This window comes from Agelaius phoeniceus, chromosome 20 (genome assembly GCF_051311805.1).
Source record: "Agelaius phoeniceus isolate bAgePho1 chromosome 20, bAgePho1.hap1, whole genome shotgun sequence".
NCBI classification, from domain to species: domain Eukaryota; kingdom Metazoa; phylum Chordata; class Aves; order Passeriformes; family Icteridae; genus Agelaius; species Agelaius phoeniceus.
The window spans coordinates 1,829,802-1,846,301 of NC_135284.1; the positions used below are offsets into that span (position 1 = coordinate 1,829,802).

Below are 16,500 nucleotides of genomic sequence, written 5' to 3' on the forward strand. Positions count from 1 at the left end.
CCTCTAAGAGCTCTTCAGCACCAGCCCCAGTGTGAATAAAATCTCCCTGGACAAGGATCAGTGTTTTTACTGAGTGGCTCAGTGCTGTGGCAGTAAGGGAAAGGGAAATTCTCCATCTGCCCCTGTCACAGGGATTGAGAGCAGTCTGTGCTCTGCCCGAGGCCCCTCGTGGCACCCAGGTTCTGCTCTGGGGCAGGAGGTGACAAGGACAGGAGCAGCAATAATGCAGGGGATAAACAAAAACCCCAGCAAAAGCTATTCCCAGGAAAAGACAAGAAGGCTTCGAGTGGGACAACTGATTTGCTTTGTGAGGATGGTTATGGAAAAGCAATTTGCTGTTCCACAGGTAACCTGAGGTGCTGGTTTTCAGGAATTCTGTCTCGGCTACATTTGGCATGAAATTCTTTTATTGTGAAGACACCAGGAAATGACAGTCACTCCTGAAGGACAAATAGCCAAGGCATGATACAGGAAAGGGTGGGGGGAGGAACAGAGGCATTTGGAAGGATCCAGCAAGAACATTATTTTCCCATGTCCATTAGGGTTAGCACAGAACTGTGCTGATACATTTCACATATGTTGGAGCCAGAGCTGAGAGCTGCGGGACCCTGAAAGGTCCCAGGGAAAATGAAACAACACTGGCAATTAAAATGGGGGTTGAGACAAATAAAACAAACAGGGGTTTGTACAACCTGTCCACAAGCAATCCTTTCCCAGCTTTGGGCTGCACCTTGGTTTGAGAGCAGCTCCAGAGGTGTGAGAGGTGAAGACACTGCTCCCTCCCAGTCATCAGAGGGGCAGGGGTGACAGCAGGGGCAGGCACAAAAAAAATCCTAATACAATGTGTTTTCAGCAAAACACTTTTCTCAGGAAGCACAGAGAGACAAGGAAACCAAACCATTACTCACCAGAAATGTATTTACATTATCCACAAAGAATTCTGACGAATTTGGCAACTCCACTTACAGTCAGCTCCTCCTGTGACAAAACACCAGCTCAAAATTAACTTGTCTGGATAAAATTAGTTTTCTGTGACTGCTGGGAGAGAAGGACAAAGGTTTTTCCTTCATCCTTGCCTTCCTTGCCCAGCCAGATATGGATTCCACAGGGAAAACAGCCCTTGCCAGCACCCTCCCCATTAAAAAGATGTCACACAGCAAATCCACATAAAAAATCCATTCATCCACCTGTAGTAAAAAAAAAAAAAAAAAAAAGGAAAGAAAAAAAAGCATACAGTGAAGCCTATCAAACTTCCCCGGCTGGTTTTAGAGTTTTAGAAGTGTGGAGTTTAATAAATACCAAGTGTAACACCAACCCCCTCTGCTCCAGGGACAGGGATCCCATTGCACAGGAGCAGCACCCCAAAAATCACAGCTGGACTCGATGATCTTAAAGGTCTCTTCCAGCCTAAATGGTTCTATTATTCTATAAATGATTCCATGAAAAATCATAACTTTTGGAGATAGGAGGCTCTTTTTGATAGAGTTAAAAGTGGACTTGGTGATTTTCTTCCACAAAGCACTAAAATGAGATGGGATTTTTAAACTCTGCAATGACAGAAAAACAAATTACCTGGGAACTGAGGTAGCTGTGGAAAATGCTTTGTGTGGGAGAAAATCATATGTAAATTGGATTTTTAAAGAAAGGAAATGTGGGATTTGCTGGTAAATTATGTGTACCTGTGGAAAAGGCAATGAAACCCCAGCTGGAGGCACAGCAGGCCCACAGTGACCCCAGCCAGGACTTTTTTCCTTCCTGATCTCCTCCAAACTCCTCCTGAGCAGACACAGCTCCTTCAAGACAACTGCTGAGAATGGGAACATGCAGTTTTCATTACAAGGTTTAAATGCATTTCCTAAAAATAACCTGCTGTTTGGGGCTTTCAGTATCAGAAATAAATCCAAATACACCACTAAAAGCTGATTATAATTAGTCACACAAGTAAAATTATGAGTGTAATTAACTACAGCAATTAATTGAAATGCCTTTGGCACATTATTTCCCTTCTTGCAGTTGAGTGCAATTTGCATTTAAAGTTATATCATAAAGGGTATAAGATGGTAATCAATTTGGGTTATTTTATTACCTTTTACCTATTAATATCTTCTGAAGTGATTTAGACATCCAGAACTCAAATACAATTTGATGTAAAAGAAAGCCCAAACAGCTGACACTGTTTTGACGACTTTTGTTTCCCCATAATCCACTCCAAGCCATCTAAACATTTCCCTGCCCTTCCTTTTTATTGCTTCACAAAAATGCATTGGTTTCCATCGAGTGGAATCACCTTTAGAATGTCACCACCCTTCCCCTCCCCACCAGGGCTGCTCCTTGTTCCCAGCACTGAGAGATCTTGATGGATGAGTTTGCAGATTGGGGGTGGTTATGAAGAATTTATGAGAGGGAAAGAACGGCTGAGAAGTTTTACATTTTGCTGATTGTGCTGATGTCGAGATTAAACTCCAGATAAATCATAGACAATCCCTATCAAGAGTGCAGTATCTTTGTAAGCCTCCAGTCATTGGAGTTTGTGGTACACAGAGCTCTCAGCTTTGCACAAAATGCTTTTCTTACAGGCATTAAAACACAATGGCTCATGTCCTGGAGCCCAGCAGCCACTGGGAAAAATAAGAATAATCATGGTAGAGAGCAGTGACCTCCCTGAGGAAAATAAAAGGAATTTAAGTCTTAAAAGAGCAGATTAAAGACAAAAAAGCAGCTCAGCTGTGGAGGTGCTGAAGCTTCTCTGTGAAGCTGAGAAACTCTGTGACTGAGGATGCCCCACGTTCCCTTCCTGCCAAACACACCTGAGGAGAGGAGGATTCACCTCTCATCTCCATCTCCTCAAGGAATTCCAGGGCTCCCAATCCTTGATACAGCTCAGATATTCTGGGGAGGATTCACCTCTCATTTCCACCTCCCCAGGGAATTCCAGGGATCCAAACCCTTGGTTCAGCTCAGACATTTTGGGCACTGGGAGCTGGGACAGATCCAGGAGCATGAAGCGAGTTCAACCCACAGAAAAGGCAGAAAAATTGCCAAGGCTCCATTTCCTCCGAGGGTTTTATAACCCTTTTTTTTTTAACTTTTTTTTTTTTTTTTTTTTTTGATTGGCAGGAGCCCAGTGTCTTATCAAGCACTGCAAAAGGACTCTGGTGTCACCTCACCCCCCTGGGCCGGGTTCCTGCTGTCCCTTTGTTCATATGGCAGTGCCAGGCCATAAACGGGATGTTGGGGTTTATGATCCCACAGATATGAGCGCACATGTGACGGAACCCGATGGATTTATTCTAAAAAAAAAAAAAAAAAAAGGCCATTAAAGCTCTTAAAGCACAAACATTGCGATCACCCTTTAAAATCCGGTGCAATTCCCGCGGCAGCCGCGGGGCTGAGGCAGGGAAGGCCCGGTGGGACCGCGGGCAGCGCCCAGGCTGCGATTTCCAAATGCCTCAGGTAAAAAGTTCACAAATGCCTCAGGTGAAGTTTGCAAATGCCTCAGGTAGAGTTTATCACACACCAAAATCCTGCCTGTGTGCTACTGAGCAGAGCTCGGCAAGGACTCAGCCTCGGGACAGAGGCGAAAGCACAGGAGGAGTTCCCTCATGGACACAGGGATTCGGCACCCCCTCACAGAGCTCAGTTCTTTACAGAAGAAAATCAGCAAGATATAAAAATGGAATTAATTTCCTCTCCTCCCATCCTTTACTCCTTTTTTCCCTTTTGTTTAAAAAAGAATCCCCTCACAGGACTGCAAAATCTCAGCTGCTCATAGGAGCAAACCAGGGCTGCAGCACAGGCTGGAATGCACAGCCAGGGAAAAACCAGGCACGGGAGGAAACTGCAAAGATTAGGTGGAAACAGCAATATTCTGAAAGAAAAAATTTAATTAGGGTCCTACCAAAATAAATAAAATCCCAGACAGGGCACAGCACAACTGCAGAAATTAAAGATCATACAAGGGACCTGCCCACAACACACTGGGATTTTGGTGTTCCAAAAGGATTTGGGGAATCCTAAGCAGTAAAATTGCTGGGAAGTTTTTGGTACAGCTTGCAAAGGATTGTCAGCATCGGCCAGCAGGGAAATTATTGTGCCAAAGGCAGCTGAGAGGGGTTGAAGGACTGGGAATGGTGCAGGTTGTTGTCCAGCTGACAGGACAGCACAGCCAGCCAAAATAAACCTGGCCCCTCTCTGCAAGCAGTCTTCCTCAAATGCCTTCCTTTGGAGTAATCTTTTATTTTAAGTAAAATACACAAATAAAAGAAAATAGTGTCCATTTTACTATTGTACACATGAATCAAAAATATCCACTATAATCATCACCAAAATAAATTATTGTCCCGGTCTGGAATGGTGGGAAACTGCAGTTTTCCTTTCATTCAAGTGGAGGACATTTTATGGAAAGATATTCCTCAGGGATAACTTACATTTTCAAGGATTTGAGTAAGTGTTATCAGACATTTATTCATATTATAGCTGTGCATATTAAATTTAGTACTGTGGGAAACAGAACAAGAGCCTGATGAGGATCTTAAATGGTCATTTTTATACAAGAGAAATGAAGGATGACACTTCCAAAGGGGCAGAAGCACCTTAAAACAGCAGCTTTCCATGAAAATGAAATAGCAGATAGAATATATTTTGGTATTTGTCTGACTGCACCCTTGTTCTTTAGGCAGGTAACTCCATGCAGCATTTCCCCAGTAAAGCACTTTCCAGCTGCATTTTAAGACAGAGAACCCAGCTAAGAAAACCCTTCCCTGTCCCCCTTTTCCCTCTTTTATTTTTTTTTTCTTTAAAGCACAAAGCAAAAGAAGTTTTGTTTAACGGGCTGCAGCAATCAGAGGGATCAGAGCTCAGGTTGCGGACGTGTCAGCTTTTCCACCACTGATCCTGTTCCCCTCAGCCATCCTGCATTTATTTTTAAAAGGTCATTAAGCAAGACACAAAAGGTGAAGTGCAACGTTACAGATTTATAACCTGGCTGGGCTCTGCCTGGAACACAGAGCTCAGGTACAGGAGGAGTCTCTTTGTGCTCTGCCACATCAAAGCCCAGCAGCCAAAGGCAGGGGAAGAGACTCAGAGGGGAAATTCACATCTGTGTTCTATCCCCCTTTACCTCCCTTTAGTCATCCCTCAGTGTATTTTGTTTATTTGAACTCTGCCCTTCCTCACACTCCACTCGGCTTTTGCTGAGTGGCAGCACCTGCCACCCTCATGGAAGAAAACCTCAAATTAGAGCCAGAGGTTTGGGCCCAGTTAGATCAGTTAAACAAGAGATTTCGTGCTAAAAGCTGATCATTCTCCAGGTCACTCTTAATTCTTACTACTTAAACTGCAGTTAGAGCAGCCAGATCTCTGGATTATGTTAAAACCCAAAGTTAATGTCTTTTTTAACTGAGCCATTATCTGAACACATACACACTGAAAACAATCACCATCCCTCTTATAATTCATTCATAATCACTTAAAAAAAAAAAAAAAGGAATTGGAAGGAAAGGTAAGAAGTTTAAACACCCAGTGTGACATCCTTGCTCACATCTCGTGGCCAAGCTGCTCCTCTGATTTGCTGCCAACTCTTTATCAAAAAGCTTCCACTCCAACTCTCTTTGTTACCAGTTAAACGCTGGGGCTGCCTGTGCTCAAAGAGTCTGTGGGCCCAGAGATTTATTCCCTAGCGTGTGTCTCTTAAACAGGAACATTTATATAATCAAACCTGCAGATAAAAAGGCACAGCCACATGGCAAGCAAACATTTCCAACATGTTAACTCCTGAGCAAGGTCCCAAACACGAGCTCACAGCCAGTGTGCAGCTCCAGGGCCTTCCTGGGTGGAATTCCTGAGTGGAATCCTTCCCTGCCCTTCAAGCAGTGTTTGGGTACAACAGGAGTGGCCTTGATTTAAAGGGTTTTTATTCCATATCAGAAGGGTTTTTATTCCATATACCATGGAATAAAAATTCATCCACCTTTCAGTTCTGCTTGCTGGGGGCTCTCAGCACAAACCTCAGCACTGAGCTGTGGTTGAAATCATCCCTGCATGAACTGCTGAGCCCGGAGCTCCAAGTGCAGCCAGCTCAGCCCTGATCTCTGCAATTCCCCCGGGCTGGTTTCAGCTGGGGCTGTGCCGTGACAGTGCTGAGCTGAGGGACATCATCACAGCCCACATTTAATGGCTCTGCTCCTGCCAAGGGTTCCTAAATATCTGAGTCTGCATCACACTGGGGTGTGATCATCCTGCCCCATTGCTGAGCCATTCCTCCCTCCCTTGGAATCCCAGGATGGTTTGGGTTGGAAGGGACAGGAAACGTCCTCATCCCACCCTTGCCATGGCAGGGACACCTTCCACCATCCCAGGCTGCTCCCAGCCCTGTCCAGCCTGGCTTTGGGCACTGCCAGGGATGCAGGGCAGCCAGGGCTGCTCTGGATGAGCCCCTGATGTGCTGTGCCCTCCCCAGGCAGCAGGGGACAGCTGTCACCCTGTCACCGAGCCCTGGAGGAGGGACCTGCCTCACAATGTCCGGGCTGAGCTCTGTAATCACCCTGTTCCTTCCATTGTCTCCCTACTCCAAACATCACAGCACAAACACCATTTGTAAGGGGTTTGATTTGCCAGTGCTGGTGTTGGATCCTTTTTCTGGCCCTGCAGCAGCAGCAGCTTCCCTTTGTTTTCTCCAGCTCCCAACCAACACCCACACTCCAGCTTTCCTGCAGCTTCTCCTTGGGATACCAAGGTTTATTTATAAGACACATAAATATTTTCCCCAATAAAATGCTGCGTTAGGTGAAGGCACAATTTCATGGCATGCTAAACACACAGGAGATTTAACCTAAACTCTACTTTCTGTATCACATTTCAGCAAAATTTAAACCAGATTCCCCAGAGAAACAGCAATTCCTGGACAAACCTCTGTGGGATGCAAAGACTGAGCCAAACCTGTTGCCTCAAACCTTTTCCTTGACTCCAATAACATATAATAACATTATAACATATAATCCACCACCTATTTGTTGGTTTAGTTCCTTTCTTCTACCTCAGTTTGACCAAAACCTCTCAAATTCATGGTGTAAAGACAATGTAATTTGCAAGGTACTTTGAGGGAATAAGAAGCTGGAGAAGAGTCAGAAAATACATGGGATTTAATAGCTCCATGCAAAATACCTTGGTAAGGGCCCCAGGAGCTCCCTGTGCTTCCCCTGTTCAGGATCAGGGAAAAGAAGAGGATTTTAACCTCACACAGAGCTGAGAAACAACACTGGGAATGTTCCCAGCTGTTTAGAGACACTGTTTCCAAAATCCAAATGAAGTCAGCACACACCACAGCTCTCCCAGCCACTTCATTTGGACTTTGCACCCAATAAAAACCTAATGGTGAAAAAAATTTCAGCAGCAGTGAGATAAAAAATATCAGAGTACAGAGAGTGCTGCATGGCCAGCTCTCACAAACACTCTGACCAAGGCTCTGAAGCATCTGCTGCTGTTTATTGTTTTTTTGCAGGGGAGGGAAGTGCATGAACTCTGACCACCCAAAGCAGCTTGTGACCCACCTGGGGACATCTCTGTGCTCTCATCACGAGTTTTAAATGCACTGGTAAAAGCTGGGTGAGGTTCAGTCTTCAGGTGTGTCTGAAATGACCCCAAATATAAATAAAACCTGTATTTTGCCACAAGTTTTCCTCATTGGTTTTCTATGCTCACAACTCTCAGTGAAATTTAATTTCTGTCAAATCTAGAAGCATCCTTAATCTATCTTCTCCTTTGTGACTCATTTTGCTGAAGGGACCTTATCAAACATTGCTTTTCATTTTCACAAACAGGAAATCTTTTACACACGATCGAGGAAGCCAGAGGCTTGTCCCAAACAAAAGGCAAAATCTCCCCAGCTCCTGACAGGTTTTTATTTTCCTGAAACGATAAATCAGCAAGCATGGATGACTGCATTTTACTCACTTCTGGCTTCAATTTACTGGACCTGAGGGAAAAAGGGTAACAAAAGGCATAATTAATATAATTAATATCTACGTGGATGCTCTGGGCCCCAGGCCAGAGGCTGTGCCTGGAGCCCAGCACGTTCTCAGGACATGATCACTGATAAATCTGGGATATTTTGATATTTAGATACAGGGAAAAGCAGGGATAGAGCCTCCTGTGCCAGCCCAGGGGAGGACAGGGAGCAGGGCTGGAACAGCAGCTCCAGAACAGATCCAACACTTGGGTCAGGATGGAAAACGCCTTTGGGTTTGGGATTCAGGGAGGGGAAGGGACAGTGGTCACTCCTGTGGTCACTCCTGTGGTCACTCCTGTGGTCACTCCTGTGGACAGCAGGGCCCTGCAGGCTTGGTGCATCCATCCCTCCCCTCTCTCTGGGGGGAATAAGAGGGTTTGGCACAAGAGGGGCTGTCCCTGCTGTGTCCTTCCCCTCCCTCCCAGCACAAGCACCAAAAGCCACCCCAGGTTTGCAGAATTCTGGCTGAGCCACCCCAAAAGCAGGACAGGTGCTTCCAGCACCTCCCACACACAAAAGGAGCAGGGAAAGCCCAGCAGAGCCCATTTCCCTCTGCTCCCACCTCACAAAAGGGGCTCTGCTCACTTCTGCAACACCTGCACAGTTCTGATCTGGGGAGTCAGAGGGGTTCAGCAGGAGCACATGGCTGCAGCTTGGGCAGGGATGTGACACCTTCATCTCTTCAATGGCCCCTGCTGCACTGAAATCAATAAAACTTCACCACTGACAGCAGCATATATGAACATCCTCAGTAATTAGGGATTCTCATCCTTTTAAATTCCCCTTTCAATGCCTCAAAGTAACAGAGGAAAATTCATGACAGGAACTTCTTTATACTGAAATTAAATTTTTAACCTTGAAAATGCCCAAGTGACCGCAGTGAGGCCGTGGGGTGACCACACCCAGTAAGAATGACCAGAGCTCTGAGAGTTATCACCAGGAAAGTGTCACCACCCAGTGCTGCCCCAACCCTGCCAGCCCAGCCACAGATGGCTTCACTTCCAGACACACTCTGGGGATGCTGCTGCGTGCTAATCCTTGGGTAAATACCCATTGAGCATCTTCAAGGGCTGTAAAAAGAGAACAATGGTTCATTTCCAGCTAAAGAAGCCAGGTGATGCATGCTCCTGACATCAGCTCTGGGCAGACTTTGGTCTGGTTGCCAGCTCAACCAGAGCCACTTCCTGCTTGGGGAAAAGCAGGGCTGGGAGGGCAGCAGGGCTGGGAGGGCAGCAGGGCTGGGGATGCAGGGGGTGCAGCAGGGCTGGGAGTGCACCAGGGCCGGGGGTGCAGCAGGGTTCGGGGTGCAGCAGGGCTGGGAGGGCAGCAGGGTTCGGGGTGCAGCAGGGCTCTCCCACCCCTGTCTGCCCAGGGACACCTCAGGCACCAGGACTGCACATCAGGTACCTGCACATCCTGTCCAAAGACACCAGAGCAAAGCCTTCCTGTACCTGGGGGATCACTTCACTGCTGCCATGGATTGTTTTCAGGTAATAAGTGTTATTATCATCAACAAAATATCCAACTTACCTTTGGTAAACAATGAAGAAGATGCAAAGAATTGCTGGATGCACGCCCATGCTTCGGCTTTTGGATTGACAAGGCATTTAAGCTTTATAGAAGCAGCACAGACACTTCAAAGCAGGAAAACAGTTATTAAAAATTATCTGACAAGAAGTGACACTTCATCTGCATCCACAGTATTTAATTTGTTTGAATAATATAGTTACAGATAAACAGGTTCACTCCATATACAATTACCAATACCTTTGTTTTAATACAGCTCATATTCCAGTACATCAACACTATTTTATTTACAAGGTATTTATGTACATTAACATCTTTCTAAAGTCAGTGCATTGTCAATAAGTTTTATACAATAATTTACAAAGTGAATGTAGTTAATAGTTAACTTAATAAATTTACTACTAATTCTTGAATTAATTTAATTTAAAAAATTAATTACAACCAATGTAACAAACACAGAAGATCAAATAACATTAGTAGATTGTGCTACCTGCTTAAATAAAACATTTTAAAGTAAATCAGTTGAAAATCTTTCACTTTTCATGGAGTTTGCGGAGGGAGGAGTAGACAAGTGGGCATTGAAAAAGCTTCTAACCTAGGAATTCACTAGTCATGTTTGCTTCTCTTTAGGCTCAATGTTCAGACCACTTTCAAGATAAAAGACCAAAGAGGATAAGGAGCAACACCTGACAGGTAAGACAAGACTCATTTTGGAGCAGATCTGCTGTCCCCAAAGAGGCACAAGCTCCACGGGCTGGCAGGGCTCTGCCTGAGCCAGACCAGCTGATAGCATTCCTCCCATGGACAAACCCCAGATCCTCCTGGAAGTGATCAACTGCTGAAGGTTTGGCATTCCTGTCAAACACCCCAAAATGAATCCAAACATTAATGGCAGAGAACCACGTGAGTAACAGTTTTGTTAGTGAAGGTACAAAAATCTAGAGAACTGGGAAGATGATGCATGACAAAATTAATAAGCTGCTTAAGCTCAGCTCAAGAACAAAAGGCCAAGAGAGTGAAAATTTTATCTTCATTCAGATATGCAAACAATTTAACACTGAAAATGTTTAAAGAAATGCCTGCTCAAAAAAAACCAACTCTCTTTTTTTCCAGTCTCTGCTAAGACTCAGTCACACCTCCCTTCATGCAAGAAGCCCCTTGAATTACAGAGCATGTTGCAAGGGCATGGAAAGCAAGTCTGGTTGAATTACAACTATTTGCATAACCTGGTATAACAAACCAACAAACAAAAGATAATTTGAAAAGGCATTCAAATTTTGAAAACAAGAAACTGAGTTAGGAAACCAATAAAAAAAAAACCCCTCCATCTATGAATGCTACGACAGCTACCTGACAGCCACAGCTTCTTCCTTTGAAATACACAGTGGGTACTCACAGCCATTCACTCCAGAGCCCTTACAACAACAACAACAAAACCAAACAAACGTGGGTTTCAATTGAATCAGATGCATTTTCAAAAGTGCAAATTTCAAAAGCAACACCAGTCATGAAACATAAGCTCAAGCATCTCTCCTTCCAAAAGCTGGGAACGTTCTGTGCAATGTGCACATTTTAAGACACCGTGAGTGTAATCACAACTACTCTCTCCAACCTGAAGCTTCTTCTTGAGGCAGCTCAAAAAAGTTTGAGCCAGCACTCTTCAGGCAGAAAAGCCATTCCTGAAACATGTTGATCTGCACAGCCAACACGTGGAGAAAACACAAGTATAATAAACCATTCAAGTGTAGAAATTAATCTCTTCTCAAATGATGATTTGGTTGTGCTCCCAACATACAGAAAGAAAGCAACTGACACACATTAGTGGTGGCAAAACTGGAAACTTCTCTTCCCCATGGCAATAATTGGTTTCCATTTGTGCACTTTTCCTTCTCTTGCCTTCCCTGTTTTGCCAATAAAATGCAATAAAACTGCAGGAAAAAGGAGGTAGCAATATCATGTTGTCCAAAGACAACACTAGAAATTGTTTTTCCCTGTTACCTTAAACCTAACCAGAGCCTCGGGGGGTGTTAGAACAGTTGGTAAACTCTACACTACTCTGTTTAGCTCTTATTTGGATGTTTAATTTAGCTCTTATTTGGTCCTAGTTGGCTTTTCTCAAACCATTGGATTTAAAGGCCAGTGGCAGTCTCAGATGTCCAACATCAGAAACGTTTCGAGCATGTAGTGAGAAAACAGAACAAAACAATACTACTGGATATTAACTGCTTAACCAGGGGCTCTTTTTGTGCTTTCAGCTCCCAGGGGACGATGACAACCACAAGCTGCTCTCTGGCTCGGCCAGGGCCTCCCCGGGGGCACATCCCAGGGTTCCTCCCGCAGCCCAGGAGCTCAGGCTCACTGCAGCACACAGTACTTCTTGTAGTCGGACTCGAAGTCCTCGTCCATGCTGCTCGTGTCTGCCATCTTCTTGCCATCGATCTTGGGCAGGAACTGGCCATAGTCCACCCCCTGCTGCTCGTAGAACAGAATGTAGGCAGAGTCCGTGTCGATCTCGTCCGGGTGCAACTCCTGACACAGGGAAAACACCCACAGAAACCCCATGGCACAACTGCTGCACTTGAAACACACTCTGCTGCCCCTAAAAGGGAATTGTTAACTGGGTGCAACAGGAGGAATCCCGTGTGCTGTCTGCCCTCTTTGTTATCTCGCTCCATGAATTACTTGGGAACTCTGACAGTTTTATAGTGATGAATGCAAATACTTAGAAGTGTCAGAGCTGAGTTATTCACCCATTGAATACAAACTGCTACCATCATGGAAATGTATTCCTGGCTTTCCATTCTTAGTCATTTTTACATCTTTGTACAAAACAAGCATCTTCCCTTAACTGTGGGAGCAGCTGATGAACAGATGTTACCTTGGAAAAAACCTCACCTACAATTTCAGCTAATAATTTTAATATTTATCTGGTGCAGCTTTGGAGATGCTCCTGATTTCAAACAGCAGCTCTCCACAAATGCTTGAGTTAGTGGAAGGTGTCCTTGCCCACGGCAGAGGAGTGGAATGGGATGAACTTTAAGGTTCCTTCCAATCCAAACCATTCTGTGATTCTAAAATTTCTTTAGCTAGAATTTCCGATTCTAAATTTATTCAGCTCTGGTTAATGAAGGCAAAAATAATTTGAAATAATTAGAACAACGATGTGAAATAATGAGGAAAAGAAGTGCTTTACCTTGCAGCTGCTGTCATTGTAGCAGTACCACTTGTTGTTCGGGTTTTTGGCATAAGTGACGTAATGACCCCCTCCCATAATTCCTGAATGGCACTGAGGAAAACGAAGAAGAAAAGAAATCCTGGATCAAACATCCAATAAACGATTCCCAAGTTCATTATCTGTGAATGAGCCATCATGACATCAGCTGGAGCTGACTAACTTTACACACACAAGCAGAACCAATTAGCAGGCACATCATTCATCCCCAGTTTCACAGCGACTTTACGGCGCTGACTTTTGTCCTCCTTCCCCACAGATCCCTGTGCTGGCACAAACCCCACAAAGGCATTTGGTCAGAGCAGTGTGCCCAGGAGAAGCAGCCACCTACTGAGATTGCATATAGGTTGTAGATGGGGTTGACCCAGACGTCGTCTCTGTCTCTTTGGTCGTCGGCGGTGTCGTCCTCGCTGTGGTTCTCGCCCTGCCCGTTGCTGAGCGAGCTCTGCTCCCACAGGTACCCGTTGGCCAGAGCCCCCTCGCTGTCCTGCCCGGGGTACAGCTCGCCCTGGCTGCCCCCCAGAGCCTGTCCTTTGGTCAGGGCATCCCCCTGCTCGTGCTCAGCACCGTTCTCCCTGCTTGCAGCCAGGTTCTCCTTGCTGCTGGACAGTTTGTTTTTCCCCAGCTGGGGCAGCCGCAGGCGCCCTTTGCCTCTCCCCAAAGTCCTTGGGCTGCTGTTGGGGCTGCTGTTTTTACTTGAGGGGCAGCTGGTTCCACTTTTCCTCCCCAAGGATGGAGATGCTAGGACAGAAAGCACAGAGATTACTGAGATGAGTACACACACAGTTTAGGTTTCTTTTTAAAGTGATTTTTTTTTTTTGAATAACCAAACATTAAACCCCACTGTTTCACTGCAGCTCATGAGTAATATATAGAAATAAAACCCCATCTTTGTGCATACCTAAAAACTGAGATTTAATTCTTTTATGCAGAAGCACATGCCTCACTAATTCCAGCCCACTTACATAAGTACCAATATCTGTTGTCACTGAGCAACTTCTTACATTTTCTTTCATTTTTTATGCTAAAGCTTCACTAAGGAACATTTCCAAGTGTAGTGCTTTGGCAAAAAAAACCCCTAAACATTAACATTTTGTACATAACATTTTTCCCCTCCAAACAACCAGCACAGAGTGGAATTTTCCCCAGTCACACCCTACCTTTGACATTATTGAGGACAGAAGTGTTTAGGGAGGATGGGCTCCTGTTCAGTGTGTCCCCTTCTCCTGCTGTGCCTGTGCTCTGCACATCTGCTTTCCTGCTGTCCCCTTGGCCAGGCCGTGCTTCAGGAAGGCTCTCAACCTGCAGGGTGAGCTGCTTCCTTTGGAAATGACTGGGATCCCTTTGTACCAAAAAGGCACTTGGGTCAAAGTTTTCTCTGGGAAATTTAACAATTTTCTGGGATTTTATCCAGCGGCCGTTAACAAACTGAAATCTTTTCAGGTGAATGATCTAAGGGGAAACATGGTAGAGAAAATTATTAAAGGGGAGCAATGACATCCCAGTGAGTAATTTTATTGTTCAAAGAGAGCTTTTCCCAAAACATACACATTTTATTCTAAGCTAGTAAAAATCATGCTCTGTGTGACAGTTTGGATTTTGGGATCGAGCTGGTAAAATATGAAACTAATATTTTCATGTGGAAATGATGGCAAAGGTTGCTTCAATTTGGTGATCAGCACTGTCTGTTTTGAATAAGCTACCAAATGTGAAAAATAAGAACTGCAGGTGTCCCACAACCAGAGAGGAGATCTTGTCACCATCTGAGCATGAGCTGTCAGAGCAGCACAAACCACCACCATTTCCTGCAAGACAGCAGCTAAAAACACTCTAAAGTATTTGAGGTTTGCTTTATTTGCCTGCAAACTCAGTCAGTGCCCCACCTGAGAACAAAGCAAATCATCTTATTCAGAGCAAAGCAACTTGGTAGATTTGGCAGCAACGTGCTTTGGGTTTTCTGCTGAGGAGGAAAATGACACAAGATCCTACCAAAATAGGGGGAAGTCTCCAGAGATCCAGTTTTTTGGTGGCCAGACAGTGGGTCTTGCACTTGGAGCAGTAGTACATCTCATCCTCACCCAGCTCCTCCTCGCTGGTGAAGGCTCTCAGGCAGCTGTCCAGGTTGATGGGCTCTGCCTGCGCTCGGCGGCTTTGCTCAACACTTTCGTGTTCTTCCACGATCTGAAGGGACAGAAAACTGTCTCTGACTTGGAAATGGAACACACACTGCTCAGGGGAGGGCTCTCCTCACAGCATCACAAATAACTTCGCTGGGTTGTTCAGAATTAAAGATAAAAATGAGATGTGGTTAAGTTTTAGCAGGAATTTCATTTCAGCTATGAAGAGGCAGATAAAAATAATTCACTGTTCTTATACTTGGGCTCTGCTTATAAATTATCCATAAAGCACAACTTTAGAGATAAAACTCACAAATTGGAACAGTTATTCCAGATTCACCCAGCTACAGGCTCACCTTCAGATGTGTTTCGTTGGCTTAGTGAGGAAATAGGTTTACTTACTTATGCATAACTGTTTATAGTTACAGAAAATTTATCAAATTAAGATATTTTGTAATGTATTATGTAATATATTATTGTATATCTTGACTAGCTTAAAAGCAATTCACAACAGACAGTAAATGCACTGCTGTGGTTCTTTAAAAGCTTCCCTTCCACACCATTAGACCCCATAAGAGGTTTAACATCAAGACATCGATTTCTCCAGAATACTCTGCCCCACGATTGCTGCCTTTGGTTGAACAGAAAGGGACAAAAGCAGCATCCCACAGCCCAGAAGGCTGCAGGGGTGATGTTTCAGAGGTGCTACCAAAGAACAAAGGCTCCTGCTGGCATTTACCCGTTCCTGTGAGGTCTGGTAGCGCAGGTGCAGCGCGGTGGGGTCCCAGTCCACAGCAATGTAGGCATTGCCCACACAGGCCCTGTCCTCTGAGCACTCAATCCTACAGCCACGGCAGAACCTGGAGCACAAATTGGCTGTGGTCAGTGCAGGCTCCAATCACTTCTGCATTTGTTCAGTTCTGCTCCTGTTTTGGCTCCTCTGCACCCCCCAAGCTCCAGGCCTCGCCTCCAGTGTGAGACATTTTCATGCAGCAATGCTCAGGGTTATTTGTGCTTTTAATGCAAAACTTCACCAGAGTGAGAAGGGGAAGCAGCTCCACCATCTGCCTGCACATGATTCACTGGAAGGTGTCCCTGCCCATGGAAGGGTTGGAAGGGGATGATCTTTAAGGTCCCTTCCATTCCATTATGATCCAGAGCTGACCAAACCCAGCTACAACCCCCAAAAAACTCCACTGCTCTATCTCCACAAGTTATTTTCACTATGATAACTAATTCTAAGAGCTATAAAACACTTTTAAAAAAATTAGTTTGTGGCCTCAATACCTTCCAGCAGGGGTCTGGCATTTTCATCAGCAAGTCTTTGTTTATGGGCAATTCCAAGCATCCTTCCAGGGTGAGTTTCCCATTGCCCATTTTAGATCTCACCCTTCAAATGGCAAGGAACTCACAGGGGTAGATGAATTACATCTAAAAATTTGGGTTTGTGTGAATCCCCCCAGACCATGCAAGTCTGTGGACATCCAAGGCTGCACACAGACACAGAATATCGTAAGGGGTTAACAGGTGGTGGAAAATCTCATTTCTGTCTCCTAATTTAAAGTTTCTGTGGCAGCAGAACTTTCAGCTCTGCAAGTCATAAAAGCTGTGCTGCAGAG

The 16,500-nt window shown here is 44.9% G+C and overlaps 1 protein-coding gene across 6 annotated transcripts in view; it reads right to left on the reverse strand.

Annotated features, from left to right (window-relative positions):
- Positions 1–9,683: 9,683 nt before the first annotated feature.
- The window catches only part of USP32 (ubiquitin specific peptidase 32), a 66,978-nt gene continuing 60,161 nt past the window's right edge, over positions 9,684–16,500 (reverse strand). For all 6 annotated transcript variants that reach the window (XM_077188515.1, XM_077188513.1, XM_054647264.2 and 3 more), the window contains exons 29-34: positions 15,621–15,741; positions 14,754–14,945; positions 13,925–14,216; positions 13,096–13,505; positions 12,726–12,818; positions 9,684–12,061 (exon numbers count right to left, since the gene is read on the reverse strand). In XM_077188515.1, coding sequence (XP_077044630.1) covers positions 11,888–12,061; positions 12,726–12,818; positions 13,096–13,505; positions 13,925–14,216; positions 14,754–14,945; positions 15,621–15,741 — 1,282 coding nt within the window. In that variant the 3' untranslated portion in view covers positions 9,684–11,887. The remainder of the gene's footprint in view (positions 12,062–12,725; positions 12,819–13,095; positions 13,506–13,924; positions 14,217–14,753; positions 14,946–15,620; positions 15,742–16,500) is intronic.